Here is a 23,357-nt window from a genome sequence, read left to right as displayed (position 1 = left end):
TTTGCCAGTATGGGCAACCAAATAAATTTACCCGGTCTGAAGCCCAATCCTTCACTGCTCCACCCACCATTGTGGTCTCCAATAGACTGTTTGCTCAACTAGAGGCTGGCATACCTAAAGTTGAACCTCCCTTGGACCTGCCAAGATATGATGGGGACCCCAAGCAGTGTCATGCCTTTATGGAGCAGTGCCTACGCTATTTTCAATGGCATGCTCCCTACTTCGCCAGCGATCGGGTAAAGGTAGGATTACTAATGTCCTACCTAACAGGAGATGCGTTGCAGTGGCTCAACCCCCTTTGGGAAGCAGGGGATCCCATCACCTCGAGCTTACCGGCCTTCCTGGTGGCCTTCTGCAAAGCCTTTGACAAGCCTAGTACAGTGTCTCCTGAAAAGTCTTCCCCTCCTAGCTTCCAGGAACGGATCGTACGAAAGAGACCTGTGGCCAATTCATCTCCTCCGTCTGTGACCGTCCATGACCCATCTGTTCCTCAGCCTGCCAAAGCAGCCCCCCATGCAAGATCCAAGAGGTCTAAGAAAAAGGGGCTGGCTAGGTTGTCGCCAGAGGCCAGTCCTGAGAAGGAACATCCTGATGGTCTCAGCCCTGTGAAGCCAAAGCTCCAGAACCTTGGGCCAGTAGGAGAGACTGCCCTTGGTGAGAGTACCTCCTCGCTACTAAAGTCTGTGACTGTTCCGGTGCCTTGTGGGAGTTTCGGCCGTGCAGATGTATGCAAGCTACAAGCCAGACGAAGTCTGTGCATGGTTCCTGCTCCACCGCTCCAGAATCCATGCAGGGGGTTTGGTGATGGCCGAGCCCTACTTGTGAACAGTCGAGCATTGAGGGGTCAACTACAGCTCCTAATCGGAGCATTATACACAGAGACATTTGTCTTCCACCTGCTGACCAACTTGCCCACCGGTCGTTTTGAGCCGGGCACTCTATTGCCCCTTCCGGTCCAAAGACCCAGCATGGTGCTATATTTGGATCTGCCTAGCCAACAGAGGTGTCTAGTTCCATTACTGCAAGGTCAGTCTTCTGTATCGTCTCCTTCTCCACCTGATCTGCCGGCTATCAAGCCATGGTGTACTGACGTCACTGAAGAAAAGGAAACAGTGGCGCCCTCTCCGTACACCTCCGGTGACCATACCAGTGACCAGTCCTCAGGAACATCCCTGACACTTGATAGTCTTCCCCAGGATAATGGGCTGAAGATTGATCCTGAGTGGATGCCCTCGGCTCCTCTATGGTCTGTGGGTGAAGGTCCCAGGATTAAGCAGTACTCGTTCGCCTACTTGAAAGAAGTGGTCCAGTCTGTTCCGGGTAACAGGCAGAGGTGGCTCCCCGTATGTATGCCTCCAACTTCCATGTGGCAGGTGGATGAAGAGGTGAGAACAGTGGCCTATGCATCTCTGTTTTTTACCCGTCTGGAGGAGGAGGTCCAATTTTCTTGGGATATCGGGCTGAAGTTGGACTCGGTAAAGGTCTCTTCGGTTTCCAGCTGGCCGGCTGATGTAGGGGTCAAATCTGAGGCTTCCAGGTCCCTGCTTTCTTCCACTCTGGAGGAAGAGATCCAAGTCCTTATACCCTCGGTGTTGGAAGCTGACTCCATCGGGCACCAAGAAGCTTGGCACTCTGGGATTCCTGATGGCACACATATTCCACCCTACGTGAAGGATGTCGTGTCAACCTGGACTGTGTGTGGTCCCATACTCCTTCTTCAGGTCATTCTGGCAGGCTTGAGGAAGAGGGGCCGTAAAGGGGGGGTACTGTAACAACCCTGCTGGCATCACGGCATGGCCTCCCATCCCCCGCGCACCAACTTACTTTCTCCTTCAAACCATGCTGTGAAATCTGTCTGTTGCCAGCCCTGAGCTCCATGTGCTATGCCTCTTGTTTTCCTGCTTTCTCTCCATGTTTCCTGACTGTGTGTATAGGGGGGCGGCACCTGAACTCTCTGGTTCTTATGCGGTCTGGGTGCACCTGGGTAATCTGTCCCTGACCAACCACCTGGAGCCCTTGACTATTTAGTTTTGCCACTCCCACTGAAACATTGCCTGAGCAATGTCTATACTCAGTTAGTATTCCGCTGCTGAGGAAGCCAGGCCCTGTTCTGTCTGTCTTCTTCTTTGGAGGATTACTCTAGTCTTGCTTTGTACCCTGTCTGCCTGCCAGGAGGCTGAATATCCTGGTCCTTGTGTCTTTGTCCCTGTGCCTCTGTCTGAACTCAGTCTTACCTCTGTCTGTCAGTCTCCTTGTTTGTGGTTCCTTCCCTGCCATGTCTTTCCTTGTGTCCTCTTTATCTGTGCATCTGCACGCTCGCAGCTCTGTCTGCACGGCTCCCTAGCCACTCTGTCTGCACAGCTCCGTAGCTGCTCTGCCTGCTCCGCACTCTTGCGCCTCTGCCTGCTCCGCACTCTTGTGCCTCTGCCTGCTCCGCACTCTTGCGCCTCTGCCTGCTCCGCACTCTTGCGCCTCTGCCTGCTCCGCACTCTTGCGCCTCTGCCTGCTCCGCACTCTTGCGCCTCTGCCTGCTCCGCACTCTTGCGCCTCTGCCTGCTCCGCACTCTTGCGCCTCTGCCTGCTCCGCACTCTTGCGCCTCTGCCTGCTCCGCACTCTTGCGCCTCTGCCTGCTCCGCACTCCTGCGCCTCTGCCTGCTCCGCACTCCTGCGCCTCTGCCTGCTCCGCACTCCTGCGCCTCTGCCGCACAAGCCTGACCTCACCATCAGAGGCTCCAGTGAAGACCAAGGAAGCTGCCGTAGTTATGCCCCTTCCAGAGTAGTCTGGTTTGTGGCACAGTGGGGCCACAACCCCCCAGCTCGCGCCATTCTGCCAAGGCGCGAGCGTGACATCTGATGCATTCCCTGAGATGTCAATTGGAGAGCATGGCGGTCGTAGATTTGAATTCTACACCACCACCCAAGCTGCCGCCTCTCCACCACCCGAGGTGCCATACTCACCACCTTTTGTCTCTTTCCCATTCTCCCGCAGAATGAAAGTCGGCAAGGACAAGGTCCTCTCCCTTCTGTAACAGTCTGTCATTGTAATTGTTTTGGGGTAAACGATATATATTACTATGTATGTAACTCCTTGTCATGTACAGCACCATGGAATTAATGGCACTATATATATAACTAAATAATAATAGTAACACTATATGGGTGTTTCCACTAGACAAGCTATCAAACATGTTATTGAAGGGTTTTTTTTGACAACTTTGTTCAGGTGTGCACAAACTATGTCAACTTGGTAGCTATACCCCAGTTGGTTTTGGCACAGTGTCATGTTGATTACAGTCCGCAGATATTATGTAGGTCCCTAATCTCACCTCTACTTCAGCAGCATGATGAATTAATAGGAAAAGCACATGGTATTGGTGTAGCTGTTGTTTTCTTGACCAAGAAACTCAATAACATCAATGAGGTGGTTAGCCGCACATGGAATGGAGAAATATTAAAGATGACAATTGACAAGTAGTTTCACATTTGAGGTAAAACACATTTTAACAAGTTGCTTTAACTCTTACAACATTATATTCCAAAGCCTTGAAGAAAAAGATGAATATATTGTGAACCAAATAGGTATGAATAATTAATCACACAAATTATGTAACATAATTGTAAACATACACAAGCTATCAGTGGGGAAATTATTTTCTACCAAAAATTTTAAGTATGAGACTAGTGTTATCTTGTTGAATGATATGAGCCACAAAGTCCTTCAAATTGAAACTGTTGTTGATGTACTGTAGAATTTTCTCTTGAAATTTGGAAGTACATGCCCTCTATGCTGCTTGCATTAAAGAACTGATTTGCCAGATATGTACGGAGTCAGGATGACCGGTCCACAGGTACCTGTTCTGCACCAGTTCTGGACCTGTTTTGGCTGCGTCCCCTGTTTACTGGTGGAAGGAATAGGGGAATGAACAGGCCCCATTACACAGAGCGAGGGGTTGTGTTTAGACAGGGAACAAGCCCAGAAGCTGTGCAAAAAAAAAGGAGTGTCCCCAGCTGTGACCATGTGAGCAGCAAGGGGGGCAGTGCAATATGCACCCGAAGCGCCAACGCTGCTGCAAAAGGCGGCAGATAGACAGACCTGGTGACCTAGAGGAAGGGGGCCAGCTTAAGAGAAAGCGGGCAAGACAGCAATGATTTTTGGCGTGGACAAGCAGCGCATAGGAGGTAAGTAGTACAGTGGTGCTGCAAAGGACTGTTCCTGTAGTCTCCCACCACTAAAAACGGTACTGCCATTTAGCAAGGCACCATTTGCCCAGTAACCGCCAGAGAGCAAGGCGCCGTGTGCTCCTTGACCGTGAGTACAGCGCACGTGCGCAGTAGAGAGAGCCAGTTCATGCCACATGTCCAGTTTGATAGCCAATAGGCACAGAGGAATGACAGAGGATGTTGGTATGGTCAGCAAGGTACTCCCTCAGCATTTTCAAAAACTTGCACTCCATGTGAGTGTCCCCTGTGTCTCAGGGACAGGGCGATGGGAGGGTCTGATAAAACTCTCCCCAAACTTTGCAAGTGTTCCACTGCCTTTTCTGGATTGGAGTTGTGTCTTTCTCACCTGTACTCCTTGTTTGGCCAACAAACTTTGACCTCTGCTGCCAATGTTTTCAGATGTGAACTTTTTTAATAAGAAGGGACCTGTGTTCCTCCAACATTTTAGTACACCTGTCTGCCTCTGGAATAAGAGAAGTAAAGTTCTCCTTGTAGCATGGGTCTAGAAGAGTCATCAATCAGTATTTCCCGTCACCCAAAATTTTGATAATGCAAGGGTGACAGGAAAGACAGCGTAACATAAACTCAACCATGCGTGCAAGACTGCTAACAGTCAATACTTCCATATCCTCACCAAGAAGATGACTGACCATGCTCTCCTCCTCCTTGTCCTCAGGCCTACAACACTTAGAACTAACCTCAGTAATATCATTGTAAAAGCATCATTGTAAATACCTTCTTATAAATACACCCCTGAATTTTTTATCTCCCCCACCTCATTTTAGATTGTAAGTTGTCACGAGCAGGATTGTTTTGTTTTGGTTTAATTATTGTTATCGTTGTTACTTAGTGTAGATTGTAAGCTGTCACCATCAGTGTAGTTTAGTTTTGGTTTAATTATTGGATAATTGTTATCGTTGTTACTTAGGACTTTTGTGTTTGTAACTGTTAAACTGTAAATATGTTTTCGCTCTATAATTACTCTCAATTTTCAATTTAGAACACAGATAAGCAGGATGGAGATGATAATTATGGTGTCATTGATGCTCACCCTCTTTGTGGATTTGTCAAAGTTTTGGAGGATGTTACATATGTCAGACATCCATGTCCACTCCTCACATGTTATGTGTGAAGACAGAACTGAATACCGACAAACTTGTTGATGATGGTAGACTATTCACTAACTGCCCTCTTCTGCTCACAAATCCTTTCCAACATCTGCAGTATAGAGTTCCAAGGGCTGGGGACATGACACACAAGTCATTGAGCCATAAGCTGCAAGCGCTGCTTAATCACGGCAAGGGCAGATGAAGCTGACTTTCTAAAATGGGTATTTCGAGCATTGCACTTTTCCAAGCAGATCTGCCAGCTCCATGTCGCTTTTCCAAAAATGTTTGGTTAAGCGCATGAGCCAGACATGGCACATGTGTGAGATCACCTCGCCACAGAGAAGCCACCAGGTTCCAACCATTGTCGCACACAGCCATGCCTGGCTGTGGGTTCAGCCATCTCAGCCACTTGTGACTGATGTTCTACCTTTTCTAGCTGGAGGCTGAAGAAGGGGCGAAGGAGGAGGAGGAGGTGCAGGAGCTGTAGACTGTGGGGGAAACCCAGATTGACGTAGGGCCCGCAATACTCGGGGTTTGGGAGGACGTGCACCATACCAACGTTGAAGTGGGTCCCGGCTTCCACTATGTTAACCCATTGTGCCCTCAGTGAGATGTACCATCCCTGACCACAAGCACTTGTCCACGTGTTTGTGGTTAGGTGGACTTTCCAAGTAACAGCATTGTGGAGGGCACAGGTAATGTTGTTGGACACAAGCCTGTGTAATGCTGGGACGGCACACCGGGACAAATATTCCCACATGTTCGTGCTAAGAATGATAACATTGGAAAATAATAACATGTGGTTTAAAGCACATCATTTAATGACAATTTTTTTTCCTCTAAATAAAATTCATAAATTTATGTATTCCTATGTATTATTTTTTTTTATTCTTTAATCATATGGTGGTGATAGTCTTCTTTTCATTCCGTGAAGTTCATTTGACACCCTGGCTCAGTTTCAAATCCATAAGGAGGGTTCGCTGGTTGATTTTGTTCACCATTTTGATGCAAGTTCGTTTTAGAAAATATTTTTTTTTTCTCCCAAATATTCTTTATTCATTCCTTTTTTGGCACTGTAAAATAGGAAAGTTTGTCAATATCATGAAACATTAATGATTACTTTACCATGTTAAATTATGCATTAATTTATGAGCGCATCATGTTTTGTATCAGTGAGCTCTGGCATTGTCTGTTTGTCATATGATCCTATTGGCGCCGTTTTTTTGAAATTCTGCCTATTTAAAACCGCAACCTTTTTCTGACTTTGTATTAATGTGGTATTTCCTGATGAAACGCATTGAATTAGCCACCTTTCTTTATATGAAACTCATTGGACCTTGAATTATTCGGCAGCAGGGACCACATCCACATTATCAGTTTCATCTATCTACAACATTGGAAAATTGGAACTGCATTACTGCCATAGAAAATAGGAAAATGCTACTTTATGTAGATACTAGCTAAAGAGCCCGGCATTGCCTGGGCATAGTAACCAACTGTAATTAGTTATAACAAATTATAATGATTATATTGCACAGAAAAACATTTCACATCATATATTCAACGCTACAGATTTGCAACACAAATTAACTAAACGATTACCCAAGTATTGATAGTATTTTATTTTCAGCTCATTCAAGAGCCTTTTGATAAACAACATTTTTGGGTTTTCCTTTCGGTGCAAAGATGAACAGATTTTTGTCAGTTCCAACTCTTGAACAGACCACGTAAAGTTGACCATGAGAAAAGCATGGAGATTGAAAATCGATCCCTACTACTTTCAAGGACTGTCCCTGAGCATTGATAATGGACATTGGAAATAGCAGTTGAACTGGAAACTGGAGGCATTTAAAATCAAAAAACAAATCAGATGGAATGAGTGGAATTCTTGGAATGAAAATGTCCTCTCCTTTGGCACATCCTGTTTCTGAGCTGTGTATCTAACCCTATCCTGTGTGATAATGTCTGCTGAACTGTGTACCTAATCTTCTCCTGTGTGATACTTTCTGCTGAGCAGTGTATCTAATCCTATCGTGTGTGATACCGTCTGCTGAGCAGTGTATCTAATCCTATCCTGTGTGATACTGACTGCTGAGCCATGTACCTAATCCTATCATGTGTGTTACTGACTGCTCAGCCATGTATCTAATCCTATCCTGTGTGATACTGACTGCTGAGCTGTGTATCTAATCCTATTCTGTGTGATACTGTCTGCTGAGCCATCAATCTAATACTATTCTGTGTGATACTGACTGCTGAGTAGTGTATTTAATCCTATCCTGTATTACTGACTGCTGATCTGTGTATCTAATCCTATCCTGTGTGATACTGTCTGCTAAGCCGTGTATCTATTCCTATCCTGTGTGATTCTGACTGCTGAGCCATGCGTCTAATCCTCTCCTGTGTGATACTGACTGCTAAGCTGTGTATCTAATCCTCTCCTGTGTGATACTGAGTGCTGAGCCGTGTATCTAATCCTATCCTGTGTGATACTGGGCTCCCCCTGCGGTCTGTGTCAGAGGGTGATATGTGTTGGCACAGTAATATATTGTATTATTTCCAGCTTTACAGGATGATAACACCATAGAAATGATAAGAATAATAGGCAAAATTGTTTGGTGAATTGGAATGCGCAGGGTTAAAATTTCGCCTCACAACATAGCCTATGACGCTCTCGGGGTCCAGACGTGTGACTGTGCAAAATTTTGTGGCTGTAGCTGCGACGGTGCACATGCCAATCCCGGACATCCACACATACATACATACAGTTTCCCTCGTTAAGTACCTAGGGGCAAAATTGTTTGGTGAATTGGAAAGCACGGGGTTAAAATTTTGCCTCACAACATAGCCTATGACGCTCTCGGGGTCCAGATGTGTGACTGTGCAAAATTTTGTGGCTGTAGCTGCGGCGGTGCAGATGCCAATCCCGGACATACACACATACATACAAACATACACACACACATTGAGTTTTATATATTAGATGGGATATTGGAAAAATGAAACTGCAATATTGCTATGAAAACTTTGCAGTGGAGAAAAAAGGTATAGATTGGCCAGTATATGTGAGCTCAATAGCCAACGTTAAGGCATCCTTCATTGTTGGGTTCCTGTCCATTGTTGTTTGCTCTTTCAGTTTCAGCACCAGTATCAACAATACAAGACTCTGATTCATTATACTGTATAAACACAGGCCTGGACAAGCACTGTCCCCTCGTAGTATGACTGAGCTCATTTGCTCATCCCTATTCTACACATATTTATCAGGCCATTACAGGTATTTTAACTATGACGACTCGCAAATTAAATTATTTTGGAAAATCAGGCGAAAGTTAATTTCAAAAGATCCGCTCATCTCTGCATCTGACAGTTGTTATCATTGTTGGTGCTGACAGCCCTGTCAGGAATGTCATTAGCAAGTTGAGCAATTTGATGTTTCTCAAGGCTTTCATATTCCTATTTTTCAATAGCAGGTTAGAGAATATACTGTATATATAGAGTAGTAAGCCTTCATATCTACTGTACATCTCTTAACCATGAATCATTTCATATTATTCAGGTAATGGAATCTACTGTGAAGATATTAATGAATGTGAGATCAATAATATCTGCTCACCTGATGCAACCTGCAATAACACTGAAGGAAGTTTCATCTGTACTTGTAAAGATGGATTCACAGGTAAGCCATCATAGTTATCACCATGTTATCCTTAATAGTAGAGATGAGTGGATATTTTGAAATTTAAATTTCAAGGCTTTGACGATTTGTCTAAAAAAGATTCAATTTTCTGTTAGCAAAGTTTCTCAAATTGTATAATAAAAAAAGCTTCTAATTCTTACATGTTGAAGAAATGTATAAACAGGAATGCATCTTATTGCATTAAAAGTTGTAGTCAACAATGGGAGCGCATCAAGAATGTATACAACATGATGTACTGTTTTTTTGTAAGTCAATTGAAGACATGTAGCTATATGTACATTCTGTTTAAAGGTAACCTGTCATGTAAAATAACACTATTAATTAGTGAGGGCCAAAAGCCACATTAATTTCTTCACCATATATGCATAAGTACTTTTATATATGTGGAGAGTGAGTAAGGCAGATGTTTTATTTAAATAGAAAGCAGAAAACTCCTTTCAAATATGACGTAGTTCAGTCTTATAAACACTTCATGCAAGACGCTAAATTTATGTCCAATAATTGTGGATGTATAGATCCTTGCATAATAATTGGACTTGTATTATAATAACTTAAAAATGTCAGTAAAACTTTAAAATTTTTCCTCGAAGATTACAGACATAGCTTTAATTAACGCCTTCACCACCAAGCATGTTTTCACCTTCCTGACCAGGCCAAATTTTACAATTCTGACCAGTGTCACTTTTTGTGATAATAACTCTGGAACACGTCAACAGATCCTAGTTATTGTGATTGGGTCCATTCACTGTACCGAGGCAGCAAAGTTTCTCTGCACTTCATCTGGACTCTTTTCAAAGGTGTATTTTTCAGAAGTACATAAAATTGTGGTTGACCACACTTTTCTGCACGCCTAAAAAGGGGGACACTGCCTTATCATAGGCCAGATGGTGTCCACAGTGTCACCATTTGCCTCATTTTAGGGAATCTTCCACCAGAGGTTCCGTCTTAATCATGTATTTCAGAAATTTAAATGGAAACCCCGCTGTAAGTGCTCAGCGTTGCACGCAGGATAAATGTGTGAAATGAACAAATCAATACCATGTCAAAAATTGATTTTATTTATTTATCAGGCCATTATGCATGCAGTATAAGTGATTAGACAAATGTATTTTTCGTATTGGTGCAATTAATAGATTTATATCGTTTTTGTATGTTTGGCCTCTGTCACACACTAAAAGATACTTTTTTTTTTCCAAAAAAAAAAAAAAGTATTTACATAACCATATTTTGAAAGCTACAATTTTTTTTAAATTATTGTCAACAGAGTCATGTTAGGGTTTATTGTTTGCTGGACAAGTTGATGTTTTTATTGGTACCATTTCTGGGTACATAACATTTTCACATTCTTTTCCGATTTTTGGCAGGCAGAATGAGCAAAATCAGAAATTCAGGATTTTTTTTCTTTTTTGTATGCCGTTATAATTACTGTGGAAAGACTTAGAGCTTTTATGAAAAATAAGCACCACATTAGCTGTACATCAGTTGCTTGGGATAGTACCAGTATCTAAAGACTCAATGAACATTAGCTGAGTTCCTTAAGAACTCATGGATGCAGCTTATCTGGGAACATTTCATTCACATTGATAAGCGTCAATACCCTGAATTGCAGCCTTAAAATTCAGAAATTGGTCTTTTTAAGATTAAGTGTTTTCATCCTCCCAATCTTGAGGTTTGGTTTTTTTTTTTTACAGTTTATGGAAAAAAGAATGATATTGTGGTCACTGGTACTAAGATTTTCAGGATTTTCATTTCTGCATTGTTAGAAATTAAACGGCCTGATCCAACAGAGTATCGCCTCCTGTAGGTTCTTAGATGAACTGGCTCATATAATTATCTTGCAACAAATTTCAGAAAATATCTCCACTTTGCAGTTGAAGAAATACCATGATGCCAGTCAATATTTGGGTAGTTGAAATATCCTATATTTACTACTCTAATGAACTGTGAGCCTTCACCATCTTATGACGAAACTGACTCTCACACTCCTCAGTAATGTTAGTGGGGGTCTATAGATGAAACGAAAAGTTAATTTTTAGTGTCTTATTTTAATTCTACCCACAAGGATTTAACTTCCTGATAAACCATCCTCCCCTATTGCTTAACATACAGCCATACTCTTCCTACTTTCCTACTCGACCTCCCTTTTCAAAAGAGGATAAAACCAGTAAAGTTTACAGCCCGAATAAGTGAATAGTGTCAACCAAGTCAATGCAACGCCAGCTACATAACTGTGTTCCTCCAGGGCTAAGGCCTTAAACTCTACTATTTTTTATGATAATGTTATTGGCACATCACAATGGATCAATGGTTTTTCGTGTGCTAATAGACATGCCACACGCCCTCCCTTAATAAATGCCAGTAATGACTAGTCTGACTGCTTGGTCAAGATGGGTACAATGTGTGTGGCTTTTGCAAACTAGAAAGTGACTAATTAAAGCAAGAAAGGGGAGAAGGAGGAGAATATGAAGCAGAGACCTCATATCTCCAGCCACTTTGATTCTTCTAGAAGCCAATATTAAATGATCCCTATCAGGATAGAATTAATAATAATAAATATCCTAAAATGATGTAGTCAATGTTAAAATAGAAATAGTTTTCTACTCCCATATTATCGACTAATGCTACTATTTATAAAAAATGATAGGCTCGCCTTTATCCCAACATTTGCTTATTGCTCTGTTATCGGGAAACTGTTGGCTTTGCCATTTAAGATTGTAACAATATATTAGTAGTAATGGTATTAAAATATGAATTTTACCTGACTGTACAAGATACTAAAATTCATCTCTCCTATTTCTTATATCACTAAAAAAGTTTTAATTAGCAGTAAATATTATAATTTTCTGTTACTTAAAATCTGGGTGCATACTATAATCAGGTACAGTGGAGGAAATAAGTATTTGATCCCTTGCTGATTTTGATAGTTTGGCCACTGACAAAGACATGACCAGGCGATAATTTTAAGGGTAGGTTAATAATAACATTGAGAGATAGAATATGAAAAATAAAATTCAGAAAATCACATTGTATAAATTATATAAATGTATTTGCATTTTGCAGTGAGAAATATGTATTTGATCCCTCTGGCAAACAATACTTAATACTTGGTGGCAAAATCGTTGTTGGGAAGCACAGCAGTCAGATGTTTTTTAGAAATTGATGATGAGGTTTGCGCACATGTCAGAAGGAATTTTGGTCCCCTCCCCTTTGCAGATAATCTTTAAATCATTAAGATTTTAGGCTGTCGCTTGGCAACTCTGAGCTTCAACTCTCTCCATAAGTTTTCTATGGGATTAAGGTCTGGAGAGTGGAAACTGGCTAGGCCACTCCATGTCCTTAATGTGCTTCTTTTTGAGCCACTCCTGTGATGCCTTGGCTGTATGTTTTGGTTCATTTTCTTGCTGGAAGACCCAGCCACAACCCATTTTTAATGCCCTGGCTGAGGGAGGAAGGTTGTCACTCAGGATTTTACTGTACATGGCTCCACCCATTCTCCCATTGATGTGGTTAAGTAGTCCTGTGCCCTTAGCAGAGAAACACCCAAAAACATAATGTTTCCACCTCCATACTTGACAATGGGGATGGTGTTCTTTGGGTAATAGGCAGCATTTCTCTTCCTCCAAAACTTAGTGAGTTGAGTTAATGCCAAAGAACTAAATTTTTTTCTCATCTTACAACAGCACCTTCTCCCAATCCCTCACAGAATCATCCAGGTGTTCATTGGCAAACTTCAGATAGGCCTGCACACTTCTTGAGCAGGGGAACCTTGCACTGCAGGATTTTATACCTTTACAGCGTAATGTGTTAGCAATGGTTTTCTTGGTGACTGTGGTCCCAGCTACCTTGAGATCATCAACAAGTTCCCCCTATGTAGTTTTAGGCTTGTCTTTCACCTTCCTCATGTTCAAGGATACCCCACGAGGTGAGATTTTGCATGGTGCCCCAGATCAATGTCGATTGACAGTCATTTTGTATTTCTTCCACTTTCTTACTATTGCACCAACAGTTGTCGCCTTCTCACCCAGCGTCTTACATATGGTTTTATAGCTCATTCCAGCTTGGTGCAGGTCTATGATCTTGTCCCTGACATCCTTATAAAACTTTTCGGTCTTGCCCATGTTGTAGAGGTTAGAGTCTGACTGATTAATTTTGGCTGTGGGCAGGAGTCTTTTGTAAAGGTGATCATGTAAGATAGATGTCTTTTAAGCAGGTAAGGAGTTGATTAGGAGCATCTAACTGGTCTGTAGAATCCAGAACTGTTAACAGTTGGTAGGGGATCAAATACTTAATTCTCACTGCAAAATGCAAATAAATTTATATAATTTATACAATGTGATTTTCTGGATTTTATTTTTGATATTCTATCTCTCAATGTTAAAATTAACCTACCCTTAAAATTATAGACTGTTCATGTCTTTGTCAGTGGGCAAACTTGCAAAATCAGCAAGGGATCAATTACTTATTTTCCATGACAGAATTTGCTATTTTTGCTCATTCCTCACATAAAAATATAATGAAAAAAATAGAACCAATACAAACTACAGCTTTCTACACACAAGTCAACAAGCTGTCACAGAGCTCTGTGCTCAGAAAAAAAGAAAAGATTATGGCTCTCAGAGTAAGATTCCCCCCGCCCAAAAAAAAAAAAATTGAGAGATTTTTGCACAAAATTATTGACCCATACTAAAAATTTTATCTTTATTTATTTATGGAGAACACAGACACAATAACAAAAATGCCAGAATTGTAGTTCTTTGCATTGCTCTATGGGAGAAATTAAATAGAAAGTGATCAAAAAGTCATGGATTTTGTCCTGCAAAATATTCTTTGTCCTGCAAAAGTCCTCACATAACTCTGTCCAAAAAAAAATACATGAGTTATGGTTTCCAGAATATAGTGACCAAAAAAATTATTTTTTAAAAATGTTTTTTTAATTTATCAAGCAGTAAAACATAAAAAATGATAAATAAAATTGATATTCAAAATCACATGATCAAATCAATCTGCAGAACAATGTGGAAGTGTTAATTATACCAAATGATGAGTGGTGTTTGAAAATACTAGACAGAATTACTGCTTTTTTCTTTTATTACACCTCACTAAAAATACAATAAAAAGTGACTGAAAATTCATTTGTACCCCAAAATATGACCAATTACACCATAATTTTGAGGAAACAAAGACAAGTTAATTTTTTTCAAAAAAAATGTTTATTGCAAAAAATTGATGAAGCATAAATGATACAACATAAATTTGATATTGTCATTTTCACAATGAGCAACAGAATTAGGATAATCTTTTGTTTTTGCAGCAAATTAAAATTGTAAATTCTAAAATGTCAAAAAACTGCAACAGAATTATAGTTTTTTCTATTTCTTCCCATAAGGAGTTAATAAAATAAGTATTGTATTGTACGTACCTTAAAATGGTGCCACTGTCAAATACAACTCTTCACGCTAAAAAATAATCCTCATACAGCTAAGTCTACTAAAAGAAAAAAGTTTATGACCAGCTGTGGAGCAGGCGTGAGCGGCCTCTCGTGCTCCCGGCGTCTGTGAGCTGCTTCAGGTATACAGGACCTTCGTGATGTGAGTCAACACTTGACCACGTCGGTTTCACTTGCTGGTCGTTGCGGCGGGGACCAATGGACTTTCCAACATGTTTCAAAGACTAACTGTCTTCTTCCTCAGGGATGGTCCCCCCCACCACAGGAGGATTATTTAAGCAGTCCCGCCGCTTAGGCAAGTTTAACCCAATTAACTAAATAGAAGCCAAAAAGTTCGATTTCACTATTTAACCCCTTCGGTATTAGGGTGTCCAATGCAAATATCCAACGGCTCTCAGCTCGCGACATTAGCTTTATATGGTTGCCTTTACGCACTTGTGGCTTAACATGTTCAATTCCTGTGAAGATAAGGTTATTCACAGAGCCTCCATGACATTCTGAAAAATGTTTAGAGAGGGGATGACCCAGAAATTTTTTCTTTATATTTCTTATATGTTCCTTAATCCTTATCTGCAGGGATCTTTTCGTGCGTCCTACATATACCTTCTGGCATGGACATTTGATGGTATATATGACACTCTCCGTTTTACAAGTAATAAAATCTGATATTTCCAATTTATTAGAATTATTGCTCCCCATAGCCCATTGTTGTTTAGGGCTCATAGTTTGTTGGCAAGCCCTGCATTTTTTGCAGGGAAAAAAATCTTTCAAATTGCCTATAAAAGATGGAGTAGGTGCATTAATATGGTTATTTAATACAGTGGGGGCAATCATACTACCAATATTACGGGCTTTTCTGTAAACGAACTTTGGACCTGGTGGAATTGAGCATCCTATAATTTTATCCTCTTTCAAAATGTCCCAATGTTTTTTGACAATTCTAGTCAAAATATGACAGTTTGAGTTGTATTCGGTTATAATAGGGATAAAATCATCAAAGGGAGTATTTTTCTTATTAATATTGTTTATCCTTCTCAGAGTAGCACTAGGTTTATTTCTGGCTGTTATATTTGCTTCCTCCAGAAGTGAGTTTTTGTAGCCTTTCTCCAGAAATTGATGAGTTAGCGCAGATGCTTCGGAATCATAATCCTGAATTTTAGAGCAATTCCTGCGAATTCTGATGTACTGACTCTTAGGTACATTTAATAGCCAATTAGGTAAATGGCAGCTGTCTATTGGGATGTAGCTGTTTGCATCTGTAGGCTTATGGAAGACACATAAACTTGATATTGTCATTTTCACAATGAGCAACAGAATTAGGATAATCTTTTGTTTTTGCAGCAAATTAAAATTGTAAATTCTAAAATGTAAAAAACTGCAACAGAATTATAGTTTTTTCTATTTCTTCCCATAAGGAGTTAATAAAATAAGTATTGTATTGTACGTACCTTAAAATGGTGCCACTGTCAAATACAACTCTTCACGCTAAAAAATAATCCTCATACAGCTAAGTCTACTAAAAGAAAAAAGATTATGACTCCTGGAATGAGAAAAAAAAACAATGTGTGGGCATTAAGGCCAAATTAGGGTTAGAATACTACACATTCATGATTACATCTATTTCCAATGTAATATCCTCGATTAACTGAGAAATATTTTTTATAAATTAGGTGATGGGACCCAGTGTGATGATATTGATGAATGTCTGACCAATATCTGCTCACCTGATGCCACCTGCACTAACACAGTAGGAAGTTACACCTGTACCTGTAATAATGGATTCACAGGTGAGTTCTGAATTGTCATTGATTCTTACAAATAGAGATTCAGTGGCGCTTGTGTATGAGTGTAATTCCAGCAGCAAACACTAAGACACCTGTCACAAGGGTGTCAAAGAAATAAGGTAAAATAACTAATAATATTAGTGTGCGTTTGGAACACTCGAAGAAGAGGGAAGTCTAAATTGGGTGGTTATAGAAAAAAAAAAAAAAAACACCTTTTATAAGTGCTCTTTATGTATCTGGATAATAGCGAGAAAATAGCAATTAGTAATAGTCAATTGTAAGGCCTCAGATGAAGTGCTTAAGGGAAAAAGAATATATAGATGCTGGTGGCAATCTTACTGTAGTTCCAACCTGAACAATCATTAAAACCTAAAAAGGCATGAGTGAGGGTAAAAACCTGAAATCACTGAACAGGTTATATACTGCAGGGTAATTCTCCTTGATAGCAGCTTAAAAAAAAAAAAAAAAAAGTCAAAGTCAAATTGCAGCCTGTGAACGGCTGCGCAGAGTAGCTGCAATAGTAAATGCACAAGTCAGAGAGCAGTACCTGTAAAGATAATGCAATGCAAAGTCCTCACTCCAGTAAGCAGTGCAGGTTAAAATAGCGCTTTTTGCTCCAGTGCTTGGAAAAAGAGGGGGGGGTTTGTACACTGGGGTATAGACGAGTTACAGGGCCTGCCCCGGCCGGTGGCAGCCTCCTGTCAGTGTACCTCCAGCTTTGGAGCAGGCGTGAACGGCCTCTCGTGCTCCCGGCGTCTGTGAGCTGCTTCAGGTATACAGGACCTTCGTGATGTGAGTCAACACTTGACCACGTCGGTTTCACTTGCTGGTCGTTGCGGCGGGGACCAATGGACTTTCCAACTTGTTTCAAAGACTAACTGTCTTCTTCCTCAGGGATGGTCCCCCCCCACCACAGGAGGATTATTTAAGCAGTCCCGCCGCTTAGGCAAGTTTAACCCAATTAACTAAATAGAAGCCAAAAAGTTCGATTTCACTATTTAACCCCTTCGTATTAGGGTGTCCAATGCAAATATCCAGCGGCTCTCAGCTCGCGACATTAGCTTTATATGGTTGCCTTTACGCACTTGTGGCTTAGCATGTTCAATTCCTGTGAAGATAAGGTTATTCACAGAGCCTCCATGACATTCTGAAAAATGTTTAGAGAGGGGATGACCCAGAAATTTTTTCTTTATATTTCTTATATGTTCCTTAATCCTTATCTGCAGGGATCTTTTCGTGCATCCTACATATACCTTCTGGCATGGACATTTGATGGTATATATGACACTCTCCGTTTTACAAGTAATAAAATCTGATATTTCCAATTTATTAGAATTATTGCTCCCCATAGCCCATTGTTGTTTAGGGCTCATAGTTTGTTGGCAAGCCCTGCATTTTTTGCAGGGAAAAAAATCTTTCAAATTGCCTATAAAAGATGGAGTAGGTGCATTAATATGGTTATTTAATACAATGGGGGCAATCATACTACCAATATTACGGGCTTTTCTGTAAACGAACTTTGGACCTGGTGGAATTGAGCATCCTATAATTTTATCCTCTTTCAAAATGTCCCAATGTTTTTTGACAATTCTAGTCAAAATATGACAGTTTGAGTTGTATTCGGTTATAATAGGGATAAAATCATCAAAGGGAGTATTTTTCTAATTAATATTGTTTATCCTTCTCAGAGTAGCACTAGGTTTATTTCTGGCTGTTATATTTGCTTCCTCCAGAAGTGAGTTGTTGTAGCCTTTCTCCAGAAATTGATGAGTTAGCGCAGATGCTTCGGAATCATAATCCTGAATTTTAGAGCAATTCCTGCGAATTCTGATGTACTGACTCTTAGGTACATTTAATAGCCAATTAGGTAAATGGCAGCTGTCTATTGGGATGTAGCTGTTTGCATCTGTAGGCTTATGGAAGACACATAAATTTGATATTGTCATTTTCACAATGAGCAACAGAATTAGGATAATCTTTTGTTTTTGCAGCAAATTAAAATTGTAAATTCTAAAATGTCAAAAAACTGCAACAGAATTATAGTTTTTTCTATTTCTTCCCATAAGGAGTTAGTAAAATAAGTATTGTATTGTACGTACCTTAAAATGGTGCCATTGTCAAATACAACTCTTCACGCTAAAAAATAATCCTCATACAGCTAAGTCTACTAAAAGAAAAAAGATTATGACTCCTGGAATGAGAAAAAAAAACGATGTGTGGGCATTAAGGCCAAATTAGGGTTAGAATACTACACATTCATGATTACATCTATTTCCAATGTAATATCCTCGATTAACTGAGAAATATTTTTTATAAATTAGGTGATGGGACCCAGTGTGATGATATTGATGAATGTCTGACCAATATCTGCTCACCTGATGCCACCTGCACTAACACAGTAGGAAGTTACACCTGTATCTGTAATGATGGATTCACAGGTGAGTTCTGAATTGTCATTGATTCTTGTTTCAACTTTTCCTTTTTAGCTGCGTTAAAAAATGTAGTTATGGCTGTCTAAGTAACAGGGATCCTGACAAAATGCATATTATAATTATTTTCCAGAATCTGCTTAAAATTTAAGCTCTTCATACTACAAGAAAACGTCATTTTGAGTGATACTTATTATATACTGATATTTGGCTGTAATCAGGCTATTCATTACATTATGCTCTTTTCCTAAGTGTAAATTAATTAAAAATGTGATGAAAATGGAAATGTTATGTCCTTAATTGTATACCATTGTTATACCACTAAAACAGTTAATAAGAAACACTTTCCACACTTCTTTACATCAGTATAGTTTTTAAAACTTTTTTTTTAGTTTAGCAGCAATTTTTTATTTTTCCATCAACATTTCTATTTGGAAACACTTCACATTTAAAGTGCCTTTTAGGGGCTTATATAAAGTGCCCAAAAGTGACCTCATTATAAAAACTGAACCCCCTAAGGTATTGAAAACCACATTTAGAACTTTTTTTAAGCCCTTCAGGTGCTTCACAGGAATCAAAATAAAGTGGAAGCAAAATATGAAAAGGTAGTTATTTTGCACAAAAAAGTTGCTTTATACCCATTTTTTTCATTTCTAGAGCAACAAGAGAAAATAGACCACACAAAATTTTGTGCATTTTCTCCTGTGCATGACAGTACCCTATACGTGGTCAGAAAATACTTTTCAGGCACAGTGCAAAGCTCAGAAAGGAAAAAGCACCATATTATAGTGGAGATTTTGCTGTTTTGGTTTGCAGGTGCCATGTCACATTGGAACAGCCTTTGAGGTGCTAGACCAGTAGAAACTCCCATACAAACTACACCACTCAATGAATTCATTGAAATGTGCAGTGATCATATTGACATCAAAGGTGTTTAACAGAATGTTATACCATTATACGGTAAAGAAAAAATATTTACATTTTTACAGCAAAATTTTTTTTTAACCATTTATTTTACCTTTTCACAAGGAAAAATAAGTTAATATGCCCCCCCGTATGCACAATTTCCCTTGAATGCTGGCAATATCCCATAATTACCTGTACTGTAGTGTTTAGCCACACATCAGGGCTCGGGAGAAAAGTGAAAAATTTTACTTTTCAAGAGCACATTCTGCTAGAATAGGTTGTGGACTCCACTTGCAGAGCCCATAAGTGCCAGGACACCATCAATTGACCCCATTTTAAAATTACAGCCGTCTGAAAATTACTAGTGTAGAGATGATTTTGATTCCATGGGTGTTTTACAGAAACAAGCATGCAGTGGATAATGCAAAGTAAACATTGCAAATATGACATTGTACAGTCAGATAAATTGTACTACCCAATACAATGTGCTCACCCAGCATGCAAACATATATGAAGCAATCCCTGAGGAAATCCTGCATAGCTGGAAGATATAGCACAGGGAACCGTCTGTAGAATATCCCTATAGATGGAAAAAAGTTACATAATAAACACACAATATACTGTGGAACAGTCCCCATATATTTATAAGCAGACCCAAATGACTATGCATAGATAAGGAGCTTGGGCAAAAAAATAGCAACAAGATGCGTTAACCCTATAAAGAAATCATCATGGAATCACACACTGAAATTTATAGCCTAAATGTAAAGTGTTAATTATGTCCATGAAAAGCTTCTGAAGGCGAGTCAGATGGAAATATGAAGCAAATATATAGTCACCAGGACTGCAGGCAACCCAGGGATGGAGGGCAGAGAAGCAAGGAGGGAGAGGAGAACGCTACCCCATGCGTATCGACGTCAGTAGGACGTCTTCATCAGGGGAAAATAAAGTCCTAGGTTAAGTATAGATCTTAAATACCTTATGTAATTGGTGGTCAGTGAGCACCGGTGTGCATCGGCACACCAAGACAGGAAGCGGAAGTCAGCTGTGGAGCTGAATGTGAAGTGAGGGATGCACACCAAGGCAGGACGCGGAAGTCAGCTGTGGAGCTGAATGTGAAGTGAGGGAAGACGTCTCTGCCCACACTCAGCTAGTGCACCTGCGCCGGTACATGGACCTGTGAGGCGACCAGAAGACAAGGAGATAAACAGCGCATGCGCAGCTCCCGGAAGCAAAATAGAAAGCTTGATCTCTAAGTACAGGCAGATGCAGAAAATAGCCGAAAGAGCGTTTCATAGACACAAAACGTCTTGGGTAGAGTTGAGCGACTTTTGGTTTTTTAGGGTCGAGTTTCGTTTCGGGAAACCCGACTTTTCCAAAAGTCGGGTCGAGCAAGATCGGCCGACTATAGGGAAAAGTCGGGGTCGTCCCGAAACACGAAACCCAATGTAAGTCAATGGGGAATAAAAGTCGGCAGTGAGAGGACAGGAAACACACCTACAGTGCCCATTTGAATGCCAAAAGCATCAATTCTTCTTACTTAAGCTTGTCAACCTTAATTAACTTCATAGTACAAGTTACGCACTGAAAAATGGGGGTTATTTGGCTAAAGTTGTGGGGGGGTAGGGCTGGCTCCAGGTTTTCATGTGCCCTGGGCGAAAGAGCGCCCCTTTAACACATACCACAACTCATCATGCTCCGATACGGCAGAGAAATAGCGGTATAGTACAATGAAAAATACTTCACTTTTTACATCTCATGACAAGGCCCATCTATTTCTCCATACAGAATCATTGGTCCCATATAATGTTTGAAACAGTATATGATGAGCTCCACATAATGCTACAGTATATGTTGGTCCCCATGGATGAAGCTCCAGTGTCTTATGGGCCTAAATAATGCTCCAAACATAATGGGCTCCATTTCTAATGCTCTAGTATATAATGGGCCCTGTAAATGCTGCTCCAGTGTCTGATGTCCACCTTTGGAATGTTCCAGTGTATGGTGGACCCCATCTATCATTCTCCAGAGTATAGTGCTCCCCAAAAATTGCTGTCCCAACACTGAAAACAATGAAATAAGTCTCCTCGCTAGGGAATCCTTGTACTAGTCTGGACTCCTCGTCGTTCCCATCTTCCATCTCACTGCACAGTATTTCAACCTTGCAAGTGCTGTGATCCTGAGCAAACAGGGGGGGCCCACTCGTTGGCGACGGCACTGGCACAGGGCCCCTGATAGTACGGTGGTGTGTCTGATGGCGGGTGGGCCGAACCTGCACTTTCATCTGCAGCTTCCTCTTTGTCACCGTGTAAGATGGAACTGTATATGGGAAGGGTAACCTGAGTTTCATCAGGGTCAGATTCAGGCCGTGTAGCGTGCGAGGGGAATGTAGTGGTCTGGGTCAATGTACCAGCAGATTCATCGAGCAGTGGCTGGGCATCAGTGCACTTGTGTCGCCCCCAGGAGTACGGTCGCCACAGTGGCATTACCTTCCTCCTAGGGAGTGTGATGTCATGTTTGGGAGCAATGAAGGATCTCTCTAGCAGGTTAACTGATTGGGCGGCGTTATTCCCACGAGTCATGACCCTCCAAACAGCATTCATGAAGGCAAAGTGTTTGTTTTACGTGGGCAGTATGGTTGCAAAGCTGAACCTTAAAGGAATGTCCAGAAGGGCACCACCAGGAGTGGAGCCTACGGTTTAATTCGACTCCACCTGGGAAACCTCAACCATGCCAGCTACAGAAAAGATGTAAACGTTGCAAGCTTAATTCCGTTAACGAATGAGACTCCGTCATGCCCCGTGGTCCGAGTCGGGCTTACTAGAGGGACACGTGAGGCTCTGGCACATGAGATTGGCCAATAACTGGTGTGTCATGCCCTTACATGTCCGTGGCTGCATGTGCGCTACACTGAAAAGGCCAGCGTTTGTCGCTTACAGGTGCAGATAACCCGCTGAACAACGTTAGTGATGGGGATCTGTGATTACAATTATTACCCGCGAACGATGATTTCCCAGTAAGTGCAGGTCAACCGCAATTCTGGAATTAGGCCTAACCGTCATTCCTGAAAAAATGAAAAACTTACGTGTGCAAACCACAGGTGCTGTAGCTTGCTTAACAGCTCGCCAGCCGTTCTCAGGCCCAGTATGGATTACACGTGATTGCACAAAGGTGAGAAAGGGTACCGTATCCCCGGATAACATATATGGATAGCATAGTGTACACATTCAAAATATATGTCTATACATCAGGAGGCAGGCTCAGATGGTGTTAGGCCCAGTATGGATTGCACGTGATTGCACAAAGGTGAGAAAGGGTACCGTATCCCCGGATAACATGTATGGATAGCATAGTGTACACATTCAAAATATATGTCTATACATCAGGAGGCAGGCTCAGACGGTGTTAGGCCCAGTATGGATTGCACGTGATTGCACAAAGGTGAGAAAGGGTACCGTATCCCCGGATAACATGTATGGATAGCATAGTGTACACATTCAAAATTTATGTCTATACATCAGGAGGCAGGCTCAGACGGTGTCAGGCACAGTATGGATTTGACGGCCCAGACTACACAGCGGAGGAGCAGGGAGAGGTAAAGTTTGCAAATGCTGGGGCCCTGCCCAAGCAAGGGGGGCCCACTTGTGGGCGTCGGTACTGGCACTGGGCCCCTCATAGTACGGCGGTGTGTCTGACAGCGGGTGTGCACCACCACCGTCAGAGACACTTGATTGCACTATGAGGGACGCTGTGCCAGTGCC

At 41.3% G+C, this 23,357-nt stretch overlaps 1 protein-coding gene across 1 annotated transcript in view; it reads left to right on the top strand.

The window, feature by feature from the left end:
• Positions 1 to 23,357, top strand: part of LOC141100758 (uncharacterized) — a 450,303-nt gene that overhangs the window by 247,390 nt on the left and 179,556 nt on the right. Inside the window, 3 exon segments of the mRNA XM_073589442.1 lie at positions 8,891 to 9,010; positions 16,148 to 16,264; positions 18,583 to 18,699. Of these exon segments, the coding sequence (XP_073445543.1) occupies positions 8,891 to 9,010; positions 16,148 to 16,264; positions 18,583 to 18,699 (354 nt within the window).

Source organism: Dendrobates tinctorius, unplaced genomic scaffold (genome assembly GCF_039654945.1).
Source record: "Dendrobates tinctorius isolate UK_male_01 unplaced genomic scaffold, ASM3965494v1 ptg000107l, whole genome shotgun sequence".
NCBI classification, from domain to species: Eukaryota; Metazoa; Chordata; class Amphibia; order Anura; family Dendrobatidae; genus Dendrobates; species Dendrobates tinctorius.
The sequence above is the reverse complement of the archived record's forward strand: the minus strand, read 5'-3'. Positions and strand labels throughout refer to the sequence as shown.